Source organism: Phyllostomus hastatus, unplaced genomic scaffold, assembly GCF_019186645.2.
Source record: "Phyllostomus hastatus isolate PE091 unplaced genomic scaffold, TTU_PhHast_1.1 phas_contig_150, whole genome shotgun sequence".
Lineage (NCBI taxonomy): Eukaryota > Metazoa > Chordata > Mammalia > Chiroptera > Phyllostomidae > Phyllostomus > Phyllostomus hastatus.
This window is the reverse complement of record NW_025333611.1, coordinates 4,672,209-4,692,907: the sequence shown is the minus strand read 5'-3', so window position 1 is coordinate 4,692,907 and position 20,699 is coordinate 4,672,209. Positions and strand designations below refer to the sequence as shown.

Here is a 20,699-nt window from a genome sequence, read left to right as displayed (position 1 = left end):
TTAGGCAGCCTCTGCTTCCTCAGTGGTGTGGAGATTTGGGGATCTCTGACGGCTGCTGCACCGTAAAGCAGGTAGCAGCCTGATTTAGTAAGCACTGGGGGGACTGTTTGGTTCAACGTCTGCTGAACTGTTTTCAAAAGAATTACTGAATGGAACATACGAGGTATAGCAGAATGGCTGGGATGTGTGGTGGATGGGTCCTGGTCTGTTAAAGAGCTTGGGCAGTGGAATAAACCGTTTTTCTCGCCAAACAAGGGAGTCCATGGGGTAGAAACCTTTAAATTACCAAGTCAGTAGTCCTTTCTTCTTCCCACCGTCCCATCCCTCCACTTTCTTCCCTTTCTCTGAGCTTTAATCAGGGGATTAAGAGCCAAATGATTTGCTTAAATTGTGGGTCAGGACAGTTACCCTCTCTTAGAATTGTGAATCCGGCACAGCTGAAAGAAACAGAGACCCCAAGAACTCTGCCTTCCTGAAGGAAATGAGCACGAACCAGCAAAAATTAGTCAAGATCCAAATAAACCGTGGAGTATGAATTGTGTAACAATGTAAATGTGTTGGCACTTCTTACCTCAAAAATTTTTTCAAAATATTTTTCATTTTGGTAAACAAATTTTTCTATTTAAGCCATTTTTAAATGTGCAATTCAGTGGCATTAAGTACACTGACAGTCTTGTGTAACTATCACCACTGTCTATTTCCAGAATATTTTCATCATTGTAAACTGGAACTCTACCCATTAAACACTAACTCTCCCAGCCTCTGGTAACGTCTATTTTGCTTTCTATCTCTCTGTGTTTGCCTGTCCCGACACCTCACATAAGTCATACAATGTTTGTCCTTTTGCGTCTGGTTCAGTTTATGTAGCACAATGTTTTCACTGTTCATCCATGATGTGGCATGTATCAGCATTTCATTCCTTTTTATGGATGAACAATGTTTTGTTGACTGTAGGGACCGCATTTTGCTTACCTGCCCATCTGTTGATGGCCACTAGGGCTGTTTCCACCTTTCGGCTGCAGCGAAGAGCGCTGCTGTGGACATGGGGGTGTCTGTGTTCGTCCCTGCTTTCCATTCTTGGGGTGTATCTCCAGGTGTGGAATCGCTGGATCGTACGGTAACTTCTCTGTGTAACTTGGTGAGGAACTGCTCAACTGCTTCGCAGCTGCATCGGTTCACGTTTCCACTGGCAACGTGCACATGGGTTCTGATTTTTCCATATCTTCGCCAACACTTGTTATTTTTCTTTTTTTTTTTTTTTTGGATAATAGCCATCCTAATGGGTGTGTCAGAAATTTTTGACCATCTGCTCTGATGAATGTTGGATGACTCAGAAGTGCTGCTCACCATTGTGAGGAACCAGTTCCCTCCAGTTACTGCAAGGGGGCGGTGGCCTGAGCCAGTGCCCTCTAAGGGGAGCTGCAGGGACGCCGGCCACGTGGACTGACGCTGCTTGTCCAGAAGACATTCTCATTTTCAGAGAGGTGTGTGTTTTTCCTGGTGTCAACCTTGTTTCTGTGCCTGGACCGTCAGGGGTCAGCTGAAACCCTCAGATTCGGAAGGGGCATAAATGAGAAGCTCTTGGATATGCGTGAGCTGCCTGGGGCACACCAGTCAGCCCTAGGGTTTGGCTTTTAAAGATTGGATCAGTGGTTTGAGCAGTCCCAGGGAGGAGGAGCTTTTGTAAGATGTCCTTTGACTTACTTCCCTTACATTCCATCCCCCTTGCCTGAGGTGCATAGTAAGCCTCGCGTATTTTCCGGGGAGAACCAAAAAAACCTGGGGTAGGACTTGGTGGGAAGGGCTGTTACGAAAGAGATCGAAACTCGGGGTGTCTTTAAGTGGCACCATCACTGCTCATAAATCAGACATTTGCCCCATCTCATTGCTTCACAGGGCTGGTTCACGGTTACTAGAATATTTTCCTGTGCCGAGAAGTTGCTGTTGAGCCCTGGTAGAGAAAAATCTGTTGGTAAATACCATTTCTGATGGACCATAGTCTTTTCCCTTGAAAAACAAAACTGTATTGGGAACTGTGAATAAAAGGAAGTAAGGTGACATAATTTAGTCTTTCAGCTGCTTTTTTTTTTTTTTTTTTTTTTAAGAAATGCTCGTCTTGAGTTCAGCTTGAGGGTAGCGTGGAGGATTTTATGATCAAATAAGTTTGGGACGTGACATCTGTCCTCTTCACCTATTGGTGATTTATAATGTGCACTGGAACCTGGCACACCTAGCACCGGAAGGTTTCCAGGAAGTCCTGCACAACGGCGGTGTAACAGTCGTGTTGAATGTGTTTTCCAAAGCTCACAACCCTTCTGTTGAGTACCCGTTCTGACATTCCTGGGGATAAATATTCTTCAGGTCGCACATCAGGAAATTAGACTATTGCTTTTCAAGGACTTGAATATTAAAGCTTGAGTAAAATAGGGATTTTCTTGAGCCTAGAAAAGTGTGCAGGCATCCTGGAAAGCAAGCTTTTACACCGTCCTCTTCAGCATTACTTGGCCACCCAGGCACTCACGTCCCCTTAGCGTGTGGCTCCCTGGTGTAGGTGATAGTTCTGGAGCGGTGTATCGCGATGGGAGAGTCTCTGTAATGGTAACTGCTGTAAAAGTGCTTTTTTTCCTTCCACTTTTGGGTGGGGGATTTTATTCTTCATGGTTGTTTCTCAATATATGTCTGGAATGGGACCAAGCATTTCTGGGTAATGGATGCCAAACATGGGGGTGAGGATTGTTTGTTGTGAACTTGGGTCATTAGTTTTAGAGATTACAAGAGTTGATCACTGAAAAGAAGTCCTACTGCTTGGTGAAGAGGTGGCCCTTCCCTCACTCCTGCTTGCTGCTCCTTGAGAGACTAGGAGAGGCAACTAAGGACCTTGAACTATCCCAGGTGAAGGAGCTCAATCCTTTCCGTAGTGGACACTCTCACTCAAGAATAGGTATCTTTAAAACAGTCAGCCTTGCTTACAACAGTGGTCCCAGAGGTTGAGTTTCTGAGCTGGGCTAGCTGTGGGACAACAAAAAAAGCATTGGCAACATTATACCTATTGATAAGAATCCCCTTTCAGATTTATTTTATTACTGTATCCTAATTTAATATCTCATTTAATTCTCATAACATCCCTATTACATAGTTAAGAGAGAATAATTGTTAATTCCTCAGTCTGGGAGCTAAGGCAGAAAAATTTAAGCTCTAATTCCTGAGTCTGCTTAGTTTTGATTATGGGATCAAAACTGGAATCCAAGTCTTGTTTTTCTAAAACAAGTGGTCTTTTTGCTAACTGCATTGCTTCACTGCATTGCTTTTGCTGACTGACGTTTGCTTCAAGGCCAAGTGTTTAAATGAATTTTAGATACTTGTGTTTGTATGGCAGTATTATGGCATAGAAAGTTCAGTCGCCAGAGAAATGAGAAAAGTGAGGCTTAGAAAGATAGACCTACTCAGTGTTGCATAGTTTGCAAGTGAAAGCTGCAACCAGCATTTAGCCCCATTGTTGATCTAGTGTTTCCTGATAAACCACGCTGTTGGGAGATGGTGTCTTGAGTAGATGCTAATAAAAATATGTGGAATACAACTCAATCTCTTCTTGAGTCATCGACCCTTGCTAGGAAGGGTAAGTTTCAGGTTTTACAGAATATCAGACTTTTCTCCCAGACCCACATTGTAGAGGAGGGTTGCACTGGTACCCTTTGTTGAATGCATCCCTTAGAATCTCATGTCTTTTTGGCGTCTGCATAATAGGTCCAGAAAATGCACCTGACCTGTTTCTCACAGGAATCAGGGGAAGAGTTTGGGAGACTACATATCAGCAGTGGGGCCAACCATGAAGCCACATAAGCAGAAGCTGGGTCAGAACTGGTCTTTGGAAAGAGCAGGCAGGGTTCAGTCCACTTAGACTGTAGCCCTGGATTGAGGTGCATTAACTAATTCTGTTTCTAGGCCCAGGCTGGGTGGGCACTTGGTGGTGTCTCCTAGGCTAGAAGAAAGAGCTCAGAATGACAACCAGCCAGAGGGAAGGGCCCCGCAATGAGCCAGGAAATACAAATGGTAGTCGATTTATTAATCTAATTAAGTAGAGAAATGACTGACTCCCTTGTTGCCTATGTTTTATTTATTCAGCAACAGACCTTTGAAATAATGTACCACTCTAACCTTCTAGCCCAGAGAGTGTGCTAATGATAGAGGCAGCTCCGCTTAAATTGGCTCTTACATCAATCTAAGAAATGATACTGCATCTGGACTGAAAGAGCAAGGAGTAGGCAGTGGCTCTCAGCTTTTAGGGAGGGTCAGAATCACCTAGATGGCTCCTTGAGACATGTATCTGGGCCCCACTTCCAGAATTCCTGCTTCAGTAGTTCTGGGCGGGGGATCCAAGCTTTTGTACTCCTGACGAATTTTCAGGTTGACACTGATGGTGCTGGTCCTGGGATCACACTTCGAGGCCCACTGATCTAGGAAAGATGACGAAATGCGTACCGCTGATCAGTTCTGACGATGAAGGCTTTCACAGGAAGGAGGGACAAGGGAACTCACGTTTAAGTCTTGCACAGTTAAGACCTTGAGCCAAGCGATTTGCAATCATTGTTTAATTTAACCCTAAAAACCACTCTGCAAAGTAGTCCTCATCCCTGTTTCCCCCACTCAGCATACACACATTTAAAAACGTACTTGAATAATTTTTACTTCAAGGTCAGCTTTCACTTCCAACTGAAAGAATAATGCTGCACATACCATTATGAACGTGATTTTATTTAATGTGGAGGATATGTCAAATTACATCGTTCACTGTTATGTATTCGTTGCTCTTGTATCTTTATGAGTGATTTGAAATATAGATTAATTTAGCATTAATGATTATATAATAGGTGGAATTAAAAGTTGCAACGTATTTTCTCATACAGAACATAAAGTGAGCAGGAACTTTAATGTTAAGTATAATACATCTTTCAGATCACACGAAAAATCAGCTTTTGTTAATTTTTCAGGGTTTTCTTTTTAATCCTCACCTTAGGATATGTATATCATTTGAGAGAGAGAGAGAAACGTTGAACAGTTGCCTCCCCTATGCACCTCGACTGGGGATCACACCCCCTGCAACTTTTTGGTGTGGGGGACAACGTTCCAGCCAACCGAACCACCCGGTGAGGGCTCAGGGCTCTTTTGTTTGGTTTAATGTGGTTCACTTCTTATTGACTGATTTCTGTTTTAGAAGCAAATAAAGGAAAGAATGGTGAATTTTAGAATAGTTGGTATTAAGAAAGAACCAAATTCTTGATATTGCAACCGCAAGACTTACTCCTTTAAAGGGTTCTTTGTTAAGGTCATTTTAAAAGGTCAGCTTGTTTTTAATGGTGCTCGGTGAAGTTACTGTGTGTTGTCGTCTGACAGGTTCGCACAGAAAAGAAAAGCAGCGACCCAAGCAATCTAAGTGAAGGCATTCCAGGGAACCCTGCCGTTTATTGTGAAAACCATCTTTAATTCTGAAATTAAAAGTAAAGCTGGAAAGGAATTTACAAACGAGAAAAAAAAGAAGTTTGGGAGCGGACTCACGGGACCTGGGCTTGGAAATGCCTCAGGTAAGTCGTACAGAGCGGCACGAGGTTTCGCGCTCTCCCGCGGCAGAAAGTCAGCGCCGTGGGTTCTGTGAGTTCTCCAGTCCTTGACGCAGCCTGACGTACGACCCTTCTTTCTAAGACATTTGCCTTCTGCTCTCAGCCAGTTTCGAATACATGTCCTTCCTTCCATTGCTTCTGTTTTCTGCTGTGCTGTACAGCTTTGAAGTTTATGAGCTTGGCACAGGGAACATGGTAAGTGAAAAAGTTAGAACTTGGACAGATCTGCTGGCTTTATGGGGGCTAAACCTACTCCCATGAAAATGAATCTGCCACAGAAAGCCTGTTTTCGTCTTCTCTGTCTTCTGTTTCCCAATTGTTCCTTTCCAGTCATGCCTGTTGAATTTAAAGGTAATTAAGAGGAAATGGAGTATGTCTTTCGTATACATATATGTGTAAAAACACACACCTCCCATAAAACATGTCTAAGAATGGTTATATGCATTTATATTACTTTAATTGATCGGTTCTGGTTTCAGGTAATCACTGAAACCATGAACAAAGCCCGTTAGACCCCACTCTACATAGCCAGACTTCTTTCTTTCCTCCTCATCATTGGCTTTTTACCCTGACCCCTCTGTGTGTTCAGTTCTGGGGAGAAGTCTAGAAACAATGAGAGGGCGGGCTGCTTGGGTGGCTTCAGTGAGGCCGGCGGAACTCCGCCCCGAGCACAGCACGAGGGAAACTTGCCGGGGCTGTGCAGTGCCTCGGAGACAGGCCGCGGAGGTGAGGAAAGGGGATTTGCTCGCTGCTGTTGGAAAGGCCAGTGGCCCACCTCACCTCGACCCCCTGCCAAGTGGGCTGCGCGTGCCCATTCAGAGTTCTTTCCCACCCACGGGTTAACTTGCCGCTTATTGAATGCTTGAATTAGGGCTGTAAAGCACTTACTTTGAGCTTGCCAGTCTGGGAGGCTTGGGGAAAGTCAGAGAAGGAAAAGCATGGGATGGGGAATACCAACGAAGGGAACATGATGAGAGTGTGTGTGAGCCTGTGGTCGGTGGAAGGTATATGAACACAAAAATGTAAGCAAACAGTCTAATAATTTTTTAGAGTTTCAGCAGGAACTTGCAGAAGGAGAACAAAAAGGTGGAGAGGAAATTTGTATTTTTTCCCATCCTCTTCCTTCATGCAAGTTCAATGTCAAAGGGAGACCTCTCTCTTGTTTGGGCCACTTAAGGAGCGTGAGCCCCCCCTTCACTCTGGAGTGATTTGTAGAGATGCTGCAATGGGAAAGGGGGATTAACTCTGGGTGCCAAGTCTTTTTTCCCTTTCTTATTTATTATAGAATGAATTGTACCGTTTTCAGGAACCAGGATTTAAGCTACTGAGCTCATGTCCAAGGTAGTCCCACCCAGGAGATTTTTGAATGTTTGACTGATTGTATCTCCATCATGGTCCTGGAGGCATTTGTTGATCGGAGACGCCCAAATTCCCTTCCAGCTTGCGCTGGGAAATTAGACAGTGGACTCAGGAGTATGGAGTTAGACTGACTCGCTCCCTTTGAGACCCCAGAAGTGGCAGGGAGTTCTCCTCTTCAGGGAGTTAGTGCAGGGAGTATCAGTACAGATGGATTTGAAGAATATCAGTAACCCAGTAAAAGTACTCCTTAAGTGCTGTATGCTGATTCTGGTGTCTAAATAAACTTTCGTTTTTAGAGGTTAGGTATTTTGAACACTTGCCACTCTATTTCTTCTTTTTTTATGCATCTTATTTCCCTAATATAAGCCCACAGTGTAATGCTAGTTAAGTTTCTGAAATGTACTAAACAGTAGGAAAGATTCTGAATTGTCTTCTGAAAATAGTCAGTGGGTGTGGGGTAGGGTGTGTGTGTCATAAATTGGTCTTGAAGTAGTCTTTCAGGTTCTAAAGCTAAGATCTCTCTGTGATAGCCCAGTGTAAGCGGAATGGATCCGCCTTTCGGGGATGCCTTTCGAAGCCACACCTTTTCGGAACAGACTCTGATGAGCACAGATCTCTTAGCAAACAGCTCAGACCCAGATTTCATGTATGAACTGGTGAGTAACGTTTTCTTGGGTTCTTCTCTGATTTATGGTACGAGTGTTGTGGTAGAGTTCTTTATTTATAAATGACGGAAAGAATAAAGGATGCGATTAGGCCTAATTCGATACTTGTGACTGTCACTCTAGTAACTTTAGAAGAATGTATGAACTCACTGGAAACTGTAGGATGAAAGGTTTTCTAAATGTCTTTGGTCTGATTTTTGATGACGAGGGTGGGAAGCTGTCTTCTTTAATATGCCTGAATGCTAAAGAAGTTCTCAACTGGGAAAGTTAGGAATAACATTGAGCAAGGTGTATGACACAGAGAATGTGAGACAAAGAGCAATATCTTATATACTTATCATTTATTCTTGAGGTGAATTGACACTTAAGATTCCTAAGAGAAACATTTAAAAAATAATTATAACTATATATAAGCATCACAGAAGTATATAAAAACTGGAAAACTAAGAATACAAATTGGCTAATTCACTAAAAACCATTGATTTGTACACTTAATATTGGTGAATTTTATGGTATATAAATTATATACTTCAATAAAGATGTTAAGACACACACACACGCACACACAAAAGAAAAAATTTCAAACAAATACAAAAGTCAAAACAATAAAATACTGGGAAACTGAAACTTTCTCGTTTCCTTCCTGAGCCTCTCCTCTCCAAACCTCCCCAAGGGGAACTACTACTGACATAGTTTTTCTATGCCTACAGAATTATATGGATATTTTAATTGGTTGACATATTTATAAGTGCAGTATTCTGTCACCTTTTTAACAAAAATATATGGGGAGCAGCCTTTCATGTTAGTTCATTGGAATTTAACTGCATTCTTTGTAACGGCTGCATAGTCTTACTCCCATTTTTAAAATTACATCTCTGCTTGTGAGGAGTACTTTATTCCCAAGCCCAAGTGTTGTTACAAGGTCTTACTAAAGATCTGATTGTTCTGTGGCTGAGTTCCAACTCTCTTTGAATTGCTCTTTGCCTGTAACTTCGAGTTCTCATTTAAGAAGACACTTTGTTCTGTGGTGAAGGTAAGGTCTTCGCTGTTGCTTTGTAATTGAAGCTTACTTCTAAGGAGGTCCCAAAATCCTTCTAGGTCAAAGATCAGGAAATGTAAACTTTTTTTTTCAGGAAGAGTGTTTGTAGTAAAGTTCAAGAGGCCTTGATATCTGGACCATACTTAAACCTCTCAAAGGACATATTTTCCCTCCTTTTTTTTCTTGCCCAAGAAAATGATGTTATATGGAATGGTAAAGTTTCATGTAAGTAGCCTTTATCTTAAAATAAAACAGACCAGAAGTCAAGCACTGGTTTTTATCAATTTGATATGTGGAAGTGGATGGAGGTGAGTATTTCCTGAAGCAGAGCATGTAATCCTGTCTTGAACCTTTCTCAGGACAGAGAGATGAACTACCAGCAGAACCCCAGAGACAACTCCCCCTCTCTGGAGGACTGCAAGGACATCGAGAACCTGGAGTCCTTCACAGACGTCCTGGAGAACGAGGGCGCTTTCACCTCGAACTGGGAGCAGTGGGACACGTACTGTGAGGACCTGACCAAGTACACCAAGCTGACCAGCTGCGACATCTGGGGGACAAAAGAGGTGGACTACCTGGGTCTCGATGACTTTTCTAGCCCTTACCAGGACGAAGAGGTCATAAGTAAAACTCCAACTTTGGCCCAGCTCAATAGCGAAGACTCTCAGTCTGTTTCTGACTCCCTGTATTACCCGGATTCGCTTTTCAGTGTCAAACAAAATCCTTTGCCTTCTTCATTCCCTGGTAAGAAGATCGCAAGCAGAGCAGCCGCCCCTCTGTGTTCTTCTAAGACTCTTCAGGCTGAGGTCCCTTTGTCAGACTGCGTCCAGAAAGCAAGTAAACCCACTTCAAGCACACAGATCATGGTGAAGACCAACATGCATCACACTGAGAAGGTGAACTTCCATGTGGAGTGTAAAGACTACGTAAAAAAGGCAAAAGTAAAGATCAACCCAGTGCAGCAGAGCCGGCCCTCGCTGAGCCAGGTGCACGCCGACGCCGCAAAGGAGAACACCTGCTACTGTGGGGCGGTAGCAAAGAGGCCGGAGAAGAAAGGGATGGAGCCTCTTCAGGGTCATGCCACTCCAGCTTTGCCTTTCAAAGAAACCCAGGAACTATTGCTCAGCCCCCTGCCCCAGGAGGGCCCGGGGGCAGCTGCAGCAGGAGAAAGTAGCAGCCTTTCTGCCAGCACATCTGTCTCAGATTCATCCCAGAAAAAAGAAGAGCACAATTATTCCCTCTTTGTCTCCGACAACTTGGGTGAGCAGCCAACCAAACACAGTCCCGAGGAAGAGGAGGAGGACGAGGAGGATGTCGACGACGAGGACCATGACGAAGGATTTGGCAGCGAGCACGAACTTTCTGAAAACGAGGAGGAGGAGGAAGAGGAAGAGGATTATGAAGATGACAAAGATGACGATATTAGTGACACTTTCTCCGAACCAGGTATTGTAAAGCTTGGGTACTGTAATGCAGGCTTACCAGACTGGCCTTTCTCCTCCTGTCTGGAAATAGAACGTTTTGCTATGGATGCTTTCTTTGTCTTAGTTTGAGGATTAAATGGCTTAATGTCTTGGCTTCAATATGTAATTGCTTTTTTTTCTATTCAGACAGCTCTAAAATAATTACTTTTGCTCATATAGTGTTTCATGTGCTGATTCCTCGAGGGCTACTTCTTAATTTATTTTATGCTAAGTGACCTGATTTATCACTCTTGAGCAGCTGTGCAAAGATGCCAAGAATTGATTGGCTTGAAAAAACATTCCTATTTATGCACGAGTCCCTCCATTAAGTTATGAGTTTATAGAATGGTGAACCAAGAGATGATGGTTTATATTATTCATACATATAACCAACAAAGCCTACTTAATGAATAATGTAAAAAAGAGCTTTTTCTTTGTGTCTGCTGCATCTTTCATGTGCTCAGTATTTTTCCACTTAAGAAAAATATATGCTGTAATTTCATGAGCGTGAAAGAGATTCTATTTTATTTCTGTGCAGTGCTTACAAACAAAAGTGAGAAAGAAAGTGAAACCTGCAGGGGCTGGTCCACTTCAGCATTTACATGCTTGGGCTGTCGCCACTGTTGGCTTGCGCAGTTTCCTTATGAAAATGATATTGCCAAGTGGAACACAGTTAATACGCAAAGAAATGGAGATCTTCAAGTTTAAGCAGAAGTTTTCTTCAGAAATAATGTTGATACTATAAGGCCTACATAAAAAAAACTTAAGTTATTAAAAAACCTAACAAATTGCCAAAAAACACCCATCCCTGTTTGTTATGATGATTGCTGGAATTTCCGGCAGTATAAACATTGGTATTTAATTTTTGGAAAGGTTTTTAAGGCATAGTAGCTGTACTGTGGGCACTGGAGCACTGTTCCTGCTGAAAGACTCCTTTTATTGCAGTCCTCCTATTACACAAATGCTTAGAGGGATGTGTTTGATACAACCAAGTTGTTTGACTTGGGCGGGGTTGCAAGTAAGGAAAAGGTACTTTCAGTTTAATGTGGAGGAAAGGGAGTTTACGCTTTTCTTTGGTTTACTTTAGAACTCCGTAGAGTCTAGATAGTACAGTTGTCTTTCCTACTTAGCAGGAAAATTTTTCAACAAACTAATACTGTCTGCTTGTAGGCGTTTCAAGGAAAGTCCTCTTTGTAGCCCGTAGGGAGACCAGAGTGGGCCTTACGGTCTGGGAGGCCAGCCCTGTTGCTTTGAGTCCACATTTAGAATTAGGTTAGGAGGCTGGGGGAAGGGTGAGGTCAGAGGGAACCAGGTAGTAACTAAGGGAAATGGAAAGTGTGGGGAAGTAAGTGCCTCTGCCAGCTGGTGCTTAAAGGGATAGATAAACCAGGAAGCAAATCTCCCCACCGCCAGCCAGGACTAGACTGCACTGGTTTACATTTTGCTCTTCATTGACTTTTCACTCCACTTTAAATTTATTTTTGATCTTTTGACTTGGTTTCCTTTTGAGAGGTGAGTGGGTCCATGAAGAGATACCACTTGGCAGGTTGACCCTTGTTTCCATGTTCTCAGCCTTTGACCCTGATATGGAGGAGGAGCCAGTGTCGGGGTTGGTCCTGCCCTTTTAACAGGCCACATCCCCCAGATGGTGTTGAGTGAGCAGCACCACTTTAAAGCAGAGATGGGCTAGTGGGCACTCTGGGGGGGGCAGCCCTCCTCCTGGGGCTGTTGGACAATGTCACAAGTTTGGGTGGCATTTAATTCACTCATTTCCAGTTGACTTTAAGTAAAATCTCCTTGGTTGGTATCACTGGTACAATTTTCACAAGCTTTAATGAATGACATTCTTCAACCACAAAAGCAGCACAATTTTGTGGTTGTAATTTGGGCTTCATTCACATTCACTAATGAAAATGTTCCTTTTTCTTGAAGGAAAGAGCTAAACAAGAAACTTTAGGAATGCATGAGTGAATTATTGCTGAGAAGCAGGAAGAAACTGTTTGAAGATGAAAAGTGGGGACAGTTGTAGTTCCTTTAGAGCACGAGTTTTAGAGTGGGTCGACGGGTGTAACTTGCAGCGGATGGTGTACAAAGGCCCTTTTGTGACGACTGGCTCCCTTGATGCTGGTTCTTGGCAGTTCGCTGCAACAGTGCCCGAGCCTACAGAGCTCCAGGAAAGGTGTAAAATGGAGTTTCAGTCCCTGTTCTGGACTGGCTCCCAAGTTCTAATAGAGCCTGTTCTGTGGACAGGCTACAACAGTTTGGGATCATGGAGTTACTTGGTTGTAAGACTGAGAACTGGGCCCCCAGAATGAGACTTTATTTTGTAATCCTCACTGAGCATTTTTACAATTGACTTTACCAGCTCGATGGCAGTAGCCCTTACCAAAGATGTGGGATTGAAGTTTTAGGCAATAATAAGCTTTTGTGATTTTCTTTTGATTATCATGTCAGGAAGGAATGAGTTGGATCAGTATGGTGAACCATCAGATGGGAAAAGGCTTGGTTGGAAATGTTGCATTAAACAAACCATTGGTTGGTTAAAAAAATGTTTTGAGTGCTTCCTTTCGTATCAGGCGCTGTACGGAGATGAGCGGAGCGGACGTGGTCCTCGTGCCCGCGGGGCCTGGAGTTGCGTGGGCTCACTCACGGTCGCCGTCTCTATCTCCTGATCTGCCTGTGTGCCCTGTGACTTGGCTGGAGAGAGGTGCAGGACGAGTTTCTTAAGACTTTTTGGACCACAGAACCCACTTGGGGATGAAGGCATATCTGACAGTGATAGTGTTTCTCAGAACATACTTGGAGAAATATTTAGTGACCTTGAATGCCAGCCCAGTGGTCTGAGAATGTAACTCGTCTGCATTTGCTGGGTCATGGTGCACTCCGTGCTGAAAGGTGGGCAACTTCAGCTCACGGGTCCGTTGTGTGCATGCGCTGTGGTGGGTTTACCGTGTGCACTCTTAGACAATGTTAAAAATACTTGGACAGAGAAACTGATGGCCCTTTAAATACTTATTTTAAAAGACTGACCATATTTAACCAATATGTTCAGGCCAGATAATTTAGGGGGTACCTGGTTTAGGTGGGACAGAAGAAACAAAAATCTTCATGGCCCTTTGAATTGAATGTGGAATGTCTGTGGGGAAAACCCCATTTAGACCATTTCACTGGGGCGGCGCAGGAAGCATGGGAAGCCCAGGGGGACCCAGACTCCGGGAGTCATGGGGTCTGCATCAGTCCGGGCTCTGTCCAGTCACTGAGCTTGTGCGTCATTTCTTAAGAACCTGAGGTTCATGGTCACTGTGCTGGCCACATTGTCTAAATGAACCACAGATGCACGCTAATGCTGTAAAAGCTTGGCCTGACTATTGCTTCGAAATCATTCTGCTCTCCGAACTGGTTCTCCTTTCAAAGGTTACATTTACTGGGGTCTGATCGTCACACAGTAAAACTCACTCTCTTCGAGTGCACGGGGCTGGGAGTTTTGACAAGTGCGTGCGGTCGTGTAACCACTGCAGTCAAGACGCGGAGAAGTTGATCGCCGTCCCCAAGTTTCCCTCAGGTTCCTTTCTAGTCAGCCCCTCTCTCCACCCTCAACTCCTGGCAACCACTTTGCCTCTGTAATTTTGCCTTTCCTAGAACGTCATATAAATGGAATCATATTCCTAGTTAGCTCTTAATCTGAAGAAAATCTGGTAAAATTCTAACTTTTCCCTAAATGCTCAGATGTCATCACTTTGTGTCAGTTTCAGAGGAGTTCAGTGTTTTGGGAGGAAAAGTGGTCGTTGTACTTGGCCAGTGCCGCCCAGTTTTCCCTGGCCACCTCAGGTTGTGTGCGTCCTGTGCGTGGGCAACCCCACTACCCCGTGCATCTGGCCCTAGCTGCGTGAGTGCGTACGGGGTGGCGCTCTCGGAAGGGACCCGAGGGCTGTGAGTCGTCCTGTCCGAGGACTGGCCAGACGGAAGCTGCCCCACAGTTCTGCCGCAGGGCATCCCCCAGCACCCCCGCCCCCGCTACCCCGGAAGGCGCAAGGCAGCTGTCCGTGGGGGGGGTTTCAGAGGCATCCACATCAAAAAGAAGACATGTAAGATCACAGCGTAGTGGCCAAGCACCATTATCTAATAGGCTCGTGACATTCCTGTTGCTCTCCTTCCTTACTCTCTGAGTCCTGTGTGAGGATACGAAGTGTCATATACTGCCTTATACAAACCAAAGAGAAACCATAGGAAGATAGTGTGGTTGTCTTTGATTTTGATCGCTGAATATTTTATGAGTCAGATTTCTACATTAAAACTTACTTTATGGACCTGGTTTATTATCTTTGACATGCCAGTGATAAACAAGGATATTTTCAGGTGAAAGGAAATGTATCAAACAACAGATAGAAGGATCTTTTTGTTTGTCACAATTGGTGTATTGAAATTTATGGAACTTCAAAATTGGGGTGGCGGGGCTTTTTTTTTTTTTTTTTTTTTGAAGGTTATGAAAATGATTCTGTGGAAGACTTGAAGGAGATGACTTCAATATCCTCTCGGAAGAGAGGCAAAAGAAGGTACTTCTGGGAGTACAGTGAACAGCTCACGCCGTCGCAGCAAGACAGGATGCTCAGGCCCTCTGAGTGGAACCGGGACACCTTGCCGAGTAACATGTACCAGAAAAACGGCTTGCATCATGGTGAGAGGGCGTTGTGGTCAACTATTCATTGCCCTTTAACTAGAGATACTGAGCGGTAATGTTTAATCGTCGCACGTGGGTGTTCCGCCCCTCCTGGCGGACTGGAGAGGGGCGCAGCGGAGCTGCCGTGTTTGCTGTGGCTGCTGTCGCTCGCAGCCAGCTTTACCAGGGCTGGGAGCCGTTACCTGCGCAGGCGGGGAGGCCCCCCTAAAAACGATTTCTTGTCTAGTCACTTCCAGGAAGTGCTCGGGAGACCGCCCATCACGGCCTGCCCCAGTTGCCGTGAACCCAGAAGGGCTGCCGAGGAGGAGAGTGGGCCCTGGTGCTCGCTGCCATTCTCACCTGGTCTTCAGGCCCGAGATAGCCGGGGGAGTGGGGGGGGGGTGGGGGGGGGGTGGGGGGGGGGTGGGTGTCGGGCTCCAGAAGGGGGGGGGGTCGGGCTCCAGACAGTGGTGGGAGGAAGGAGGAGAGCGCGGAAGAGACCGGGATAGCTGTAAGAAAGGGAGTGGAAAGAGAAAAGGAGAAAATAGGGGTCAGGAGAAGCTTATCCTCTTAGGTAGGTCAGTTTTTGAATTGTGAACCCCGGCCAATGTCATTAAATAGAATTTCTTCTGCACAAATGTTATTTTTCCATTAATCCAAAGTGGAGGGCACTAGTAAGTTTGGTGCTCAATGATCCACAGATTTAAGTTGCTAAGTGTTTCTGATGCTGGAATTGTACCAGAAGTATGTTTGTGCCTCATTTTCCCTTTCCTCTGGTACCCAGGTCTGTGCTTTACTGTCCCTCAATGAGTAAAAACCTAGTTTTTGCCTTAAGATTGTTTTTTTTACCCGAAGTGAAAAGGCAGGACTGATAGCTAGGTTCACAGAGCATGTGGAAAGTACTAAGAAAGTTGTGTGGTGCATTGTAATTTGAGGACAGAGCTGTGCCTCTTGCCTGCAGTGATAAGGCAAGACCCCTAGAGTCTTCTGTGATGTCATGTACCAAATGAACCAAAGAAAAACTTTCAGAAAAGGCGGCCTGAACTTGGTGGACTTTTGAGTCCAGCATGTATGACAATTCCAATTTAGAGAATCAAACTTGGTTTGGGTAAAATCTCCACAATCTTTTTCTGACTGTATTTTTACCCTAGCCCTGATTTTTTCTTTTTCTTTCTTTCTTTTTTTTTTTTTTTAAGATTTTATTTATTTATGTTTAGAGAGGGGGAAGGGAGGGAGAAGGAGAGGGAAAGAAACATCAATGTAAGAGAGAGACATTGATCAGTTGCCTCTCACACGCCCCCAACAAGGGACCTGGCCTGCAAACCTTGCATGTGCCCTGACCAGGGATCAAACTGGCAACCTCGCAGCTTGCAGGACGATGTCCAACCCACTGAGCCCTGTTGGCCAGGACCTGATTTTTGTGTGCACGTGAACTTGCACTTTGGTCCTAAAGTCTGAGATGCTTATTACTGCCATGCAAAAATAATAAGACTCTTTCTATCAGGGCTAGAAACCATAAGCTGAGAAGGCTTGGAAAAGGCTGGAGCTGTCACATTCCCCAACTCCTTGAGTCACTACACGGGGAGGAGAGAAGGCCAGTGCTTCTCGCATGGGCTGTGATTGTGAGACTTCTGAAACATGCCAAGACTTCTGAATGAGGAAAGGGAGTTGGGTGGGGAAATGCGATCTTAAAATACGGCTGTAGAAAATGTATCTTTTGGTAAAGAAAATGATGTATCTTACACTTCTTTTAAACCACCTGTAGGGAAATATGCAGTAAAGAAGTCACGGAGAACTGATGTAGAAGACTTGACTCCAAATCCTAAAAAACTACTGCAGATAGGCAATGAACTACGGAAACTGAATAAGGTGATCAGTGACCTGACTCCGGTCAGCGAGCTTCCCTTAACTGCTCGGCCAAGGTCAAGGAAGGAAAAAAATAAGCTGGCTTCCAGGTAAATACTAATCATGGCTGCTTGTGTGAATGAAGTTAGGAGGTGAGGTTAGACTTGCTGTGAGTTTTATAGAAACTCACCCAACCCTCAACCATTTATTCAGAAATAATACTCATAAATACTGCAATGAGAGTATTATAAACTTTCCTTTGAAAGTAAAAGTTAGTATTTATGCTATTTTTATCCTTATCTGAGGACATTTTTTTTCATTGCTTCTAGAGAGAGAAGAAGGGAGAGAGAGAAACATCAGTGTGAGAGAGAAACATTGATTGGTTGCCTCCTGTACGTGCCCAGATGGGGTTGTTTGTGCCTGGACCACCGGGGACTGGACCCGCAACCTAGGTATGTGCCCTGACTGGGGCTCAAACCAACAACCTTTCAGTCATGAGACAACACTCCAACCAACAACCAATTGAGCCACATCAGCCAGGCAAAAGACAGATTTTATGCTTGATGAAAACTTTTTAAAGGGTAGAGCTGAGCCCTAGCTTGGTGGCTGAGTTGGTTGGAGCATTGTCCCATATACCAAAAGGTTGAGGGTTCGATTCCCAGCCAGGGCCCATGACTAGGTTGTAGGTTTGATTCCCAGTTAGGGTGTATATGGGAGGCAACTGATTGATGTTTCTCTCTCCCTCTGTCCCTTCCTAAAATCAATAAAAAACCTATCCATGGGTGAGGATTAAAAAAAGGTTGGTGGGGGATGTGAACACACTCAAGTCTAGTATAACACCAAAAATTTTTATCAGAGTTTTGGTTTTTGTTGGTTTTATAGTAATTAAAATTTGTCCCTTTTAATGTACACTTCTGTGAGTTTTGACATACTCAGTCATATAACCACCCCTACAATCAAGATATTGAACATTTTCATCACTTTAAAAAGTTTCATGGTGCCCCATTATAGAAGTAAACCTCTTCTCCCGCCCCTGACCCCTCACCACTACTGACCTTTCCCGCCCCTGCAGGCGCGTTCTCTGGAGTAGCGTACAGGTGGGGTCCCACTGCTTACAGCCTTTCTGCTCGGAGTCCTTTGATTTAACTCCGTGTTTGAGATTCATCCATGTTGTTGTGAGGGGTAGTGAGCGTTTGTTCCTCTCTTTGTTGAGTGGTGTTCCTTTGTGGGGACACACTGCAGTTTACCCGTTCACCAGGTGAAGGACGTTTGGGCTGTTTCCAGTTCTTGGCAATTACGAGTAAAGCCACCATAAACATTTACTTAAGAGATGTTTGTGTGAACATAGTTTTTTGTTTCTCTGGGTATATACCCAGCAGTGTAGGATTTGATTTTTTAAGAAACTGCCAAAATGACTATTTCCAAAGTAATAAAGCAAAACTTTTAAGAAATTGCTCTTTTCCAAAGTAGCCGCATGCGCTGCTTTCCACCCCCACTGGCCGTGCGCGAGGGCCGCCCTCACTCCCCAGCTCTCTCTCGCCAGTTTTGTTTGCTTATTCTGGGGCGCTGGGCATAGCTTCATTTTTTAATGTGCTTGCAATTTTTAAAAAATCATTTTGGATAAATTATTATATTGTGGCTTTTTTGTTAGATGGGTTACTTAATACAAAAATATTGTTAGGCAGTGGTTTCTGGTTGCTATTAGAAAATGTTGGACAGCAACAAAGAGAAGTATATATTGAATGTTCATTTTTAGAAAGTAAATTAATTGCTCCTTCCTTTCACAGGGCTTGTCGGTTAAAGAAAAAAGCCCAGTATGAAGCTAATAAAGTGAAATTGTGGGGCCTCAACACAGAATATGGTAAGCTTAAACTTTTAATAATTTGATTAACCTCCTGTTATTTGCTAACCACTCTTTTTCTTTGGTGTTGTTATTTTCTCTCCCTGTATCCTGCCCACGTTTAGGCCAGCCTTATTTTCGTTAATCCACCCAGTAAGTGACTTGCTCTTACTCATTCGTGTCCTTCTAGTGTGAGTGTCTCTATCTGTGGCTCCCCGGCCAGATCTCATTCTGCCCTGAGGAGCTCATCTACTTGTGAGCATAGTAAGTGCTTACTTTCATTTTACAGTGGTGTGACTGGGGTAGCCACATTTATGGACCACTGTTCATTTAGCCTTCGAGGGGGTAGTTTAGATCTCTGGTTTACAACTGGTTTGCTCTTTGGAATCATCTGTGCACATGTTGAAATACAGATTTGTAGGCCCCCCTCCAGCTCCTCTGAATCTGTGCAAGTAGAACCCAGTAATTTATATTTGTTACACTGCCCTGGTTACTTGCATGCAACCATCCTAGCATGTATGTGGGAATTGTTGGTTCAGATCCCGAGCTGTCACGTGATGGCACATGTAGAGAAGTACCGTCTCTGAGGTACTCTGGACTATAACCAAGTAGGCTGCTCGTGAGGGAAGGCCCCCGTGGGCGGAGGGGACCCTTCTCGTGCACCCGTAACTCTTCCCAGCACACCAGAGGGTGGGAAAGCTCTGGTTTGAGGTGTGTCCCTCCTCCCCCCCCCCCCCCCGCTTAAAGCTTGGCATCCTAAGCGTTTGCACGTTCCTTTACCCCTAAAATTGGACACATCACCGTGTACCTATTGGGCTAAGTTGAATCAGAAAGTGAAATGGTGGCAAAATGATCGATTATGGCTGGCTTCTGAAGGTTTTCTGAAGGCCAGCATGACGTCTGGCACACAGGTGCTCACAAACTTCCTGGAGTTTTTCTTAATCCTTGATCTGGATTATCTTGTTTCCATTTGTGAGAGCAGAAAGAGGCTTTCCAATTGCGAAGTTTACAGTTTGTTAAATGAACTGTTGTGTTATTTATTAATGGCCACTCTGGAACTCTAATCAAGGTAAAATATATTAGGTAAAACAATAGTTGGCTTCTTGGAATGGAAATCTACCCCATTTTCCTATCATCCTTTCTTGCTGCTGAAGCATTTTGATCTTGAGCTCTGAGAAGTACATATAAACACAGTGATTGCAAAGGTGCTGGCATTTGTATTACTTTCAGATCCCAGCTGGCTCACACTGCAGGGCGACATGGTGGGCCACTGGGAGCCTCTGGGTCTGTGTTTCTTCAGACACGTGTTGGCATCTCTGTGTGCTGTCAGTTAAGTCACTTATCTGCGATGATGTGTGTTTTGCGTTTGTGTATATGCACCTCTGTTAAACCAGTTGACCATGTGTATGTGGTTCTGCTGTGGACTCTGTGTTCTGTTCCATTGATCGATTTGTGTATCTTTATATAAACTGTGCCCTGATTACTGTATTTTATAGTAAATCCTAAAGTCGGAGTTTTAGTCCTTGCTCGTCTTCCAATTTTGTTCTTTCCTTTCAAAGTAGTTTTGACTATTCTAGGTCCTTTGCATGACCACATAAATTTTAGAATTAGTTTATCCCCTTTAAAAAAACTTACTGAAATTTGGTATTGCTTTGAATCTGTAGATCAGTTTGGTAAGAATTACCATGTTAACAAAAGGGAACCTTCTAGTCCCTGCACTTGGTATCTCTTTCCATCTAGTTACATTGTCTTTAATTTCTCTTCACCTTGTTTTACAGTTTTCAGTATTAGAGTGCTTGAACATCTTTTGTGAGGTTTATTCCTGGATATTTTATGTTTTTTGGTACTGCTGTATATGGAATTGCTTTTGAAATTTTACTTTCAAACTCTTTCCTGCTTATAAATGCATACAAAATGGATTTTTTAGTATTGCTCTATATCTTGTTATCTTGCTAAATTTATCAGTTCTAGTAGTAGGCATGGAGATGCCGTGGGATTTTCTATTTAAGCAATTATCACCTTCAAATAGAAGAGGTTTTATTTGTTCCTTTCTGATTTTTATGCCTTTTATTTATTTATTTTATTGCCTTATTGCAATGTCCTGGACATCAAACATGAGTGATGATTGCCTTGTTTGCTATCTTGGGGAGGGGGCATCTTTCCCTTTCACGATGTTGGCTGTTTCTGTGCATGGGATGATGCCCTCTGTCATTTTG

General features: G+C 43.9%; 1 protein-coding gene across 6 annotated transcripts in view; it reads left to right on the top strand.

Moving 5' to 3' along the window:
- Nucleotides 1–20,699, top strand: part of CREBRF (CREB3 regulatory factor) — a 44,113-nt gene that overhangs the window by 11,850 nt on the left and 11,564 nt on the right. For 2 of the 6 annotated variants that reach the window (XM_045819680.1, XM_045819663.1), the window contains exons 2-8: nt 1,272–1,484; nt 5,392–5,579; nt 7,505–7,630; nt 9,038–10,124; nt 14,622–14,816; nt 16,564–16,753; nt 18,431–18,504. In XM_045819680.1, the coding sequence (XP_045675636.1) occupies nt 5,571–5,579; nt 7,505–7,630; nt 9,038–10,124; nt 14,622–14,816; nt 16,564–16,753; nt 18,431–18,504 (1,681 nt within the window). In that variant the 5' untranslated portion in view covers nt 1,272–1,484; nt 5,392–5,570. Of the gene's footprint in view, nt 1–1,271; nt 1,485–1,950; nt 1,973–5,122; nt 5,145–5,391; nt 5,580–7,502; nt 7,631–8,772; nt 8,904–9,037; nt 10,125–14,621; nt 14,817–16,563; nt 16,754–18,430; nt 18,505–20,699 lie in introns of those variants that run through there. The other 4 variants (XM_045819698.1, XM_045819689.1, XM_045819673.1 and 1 more) reach the window with 4 other exon arrangements.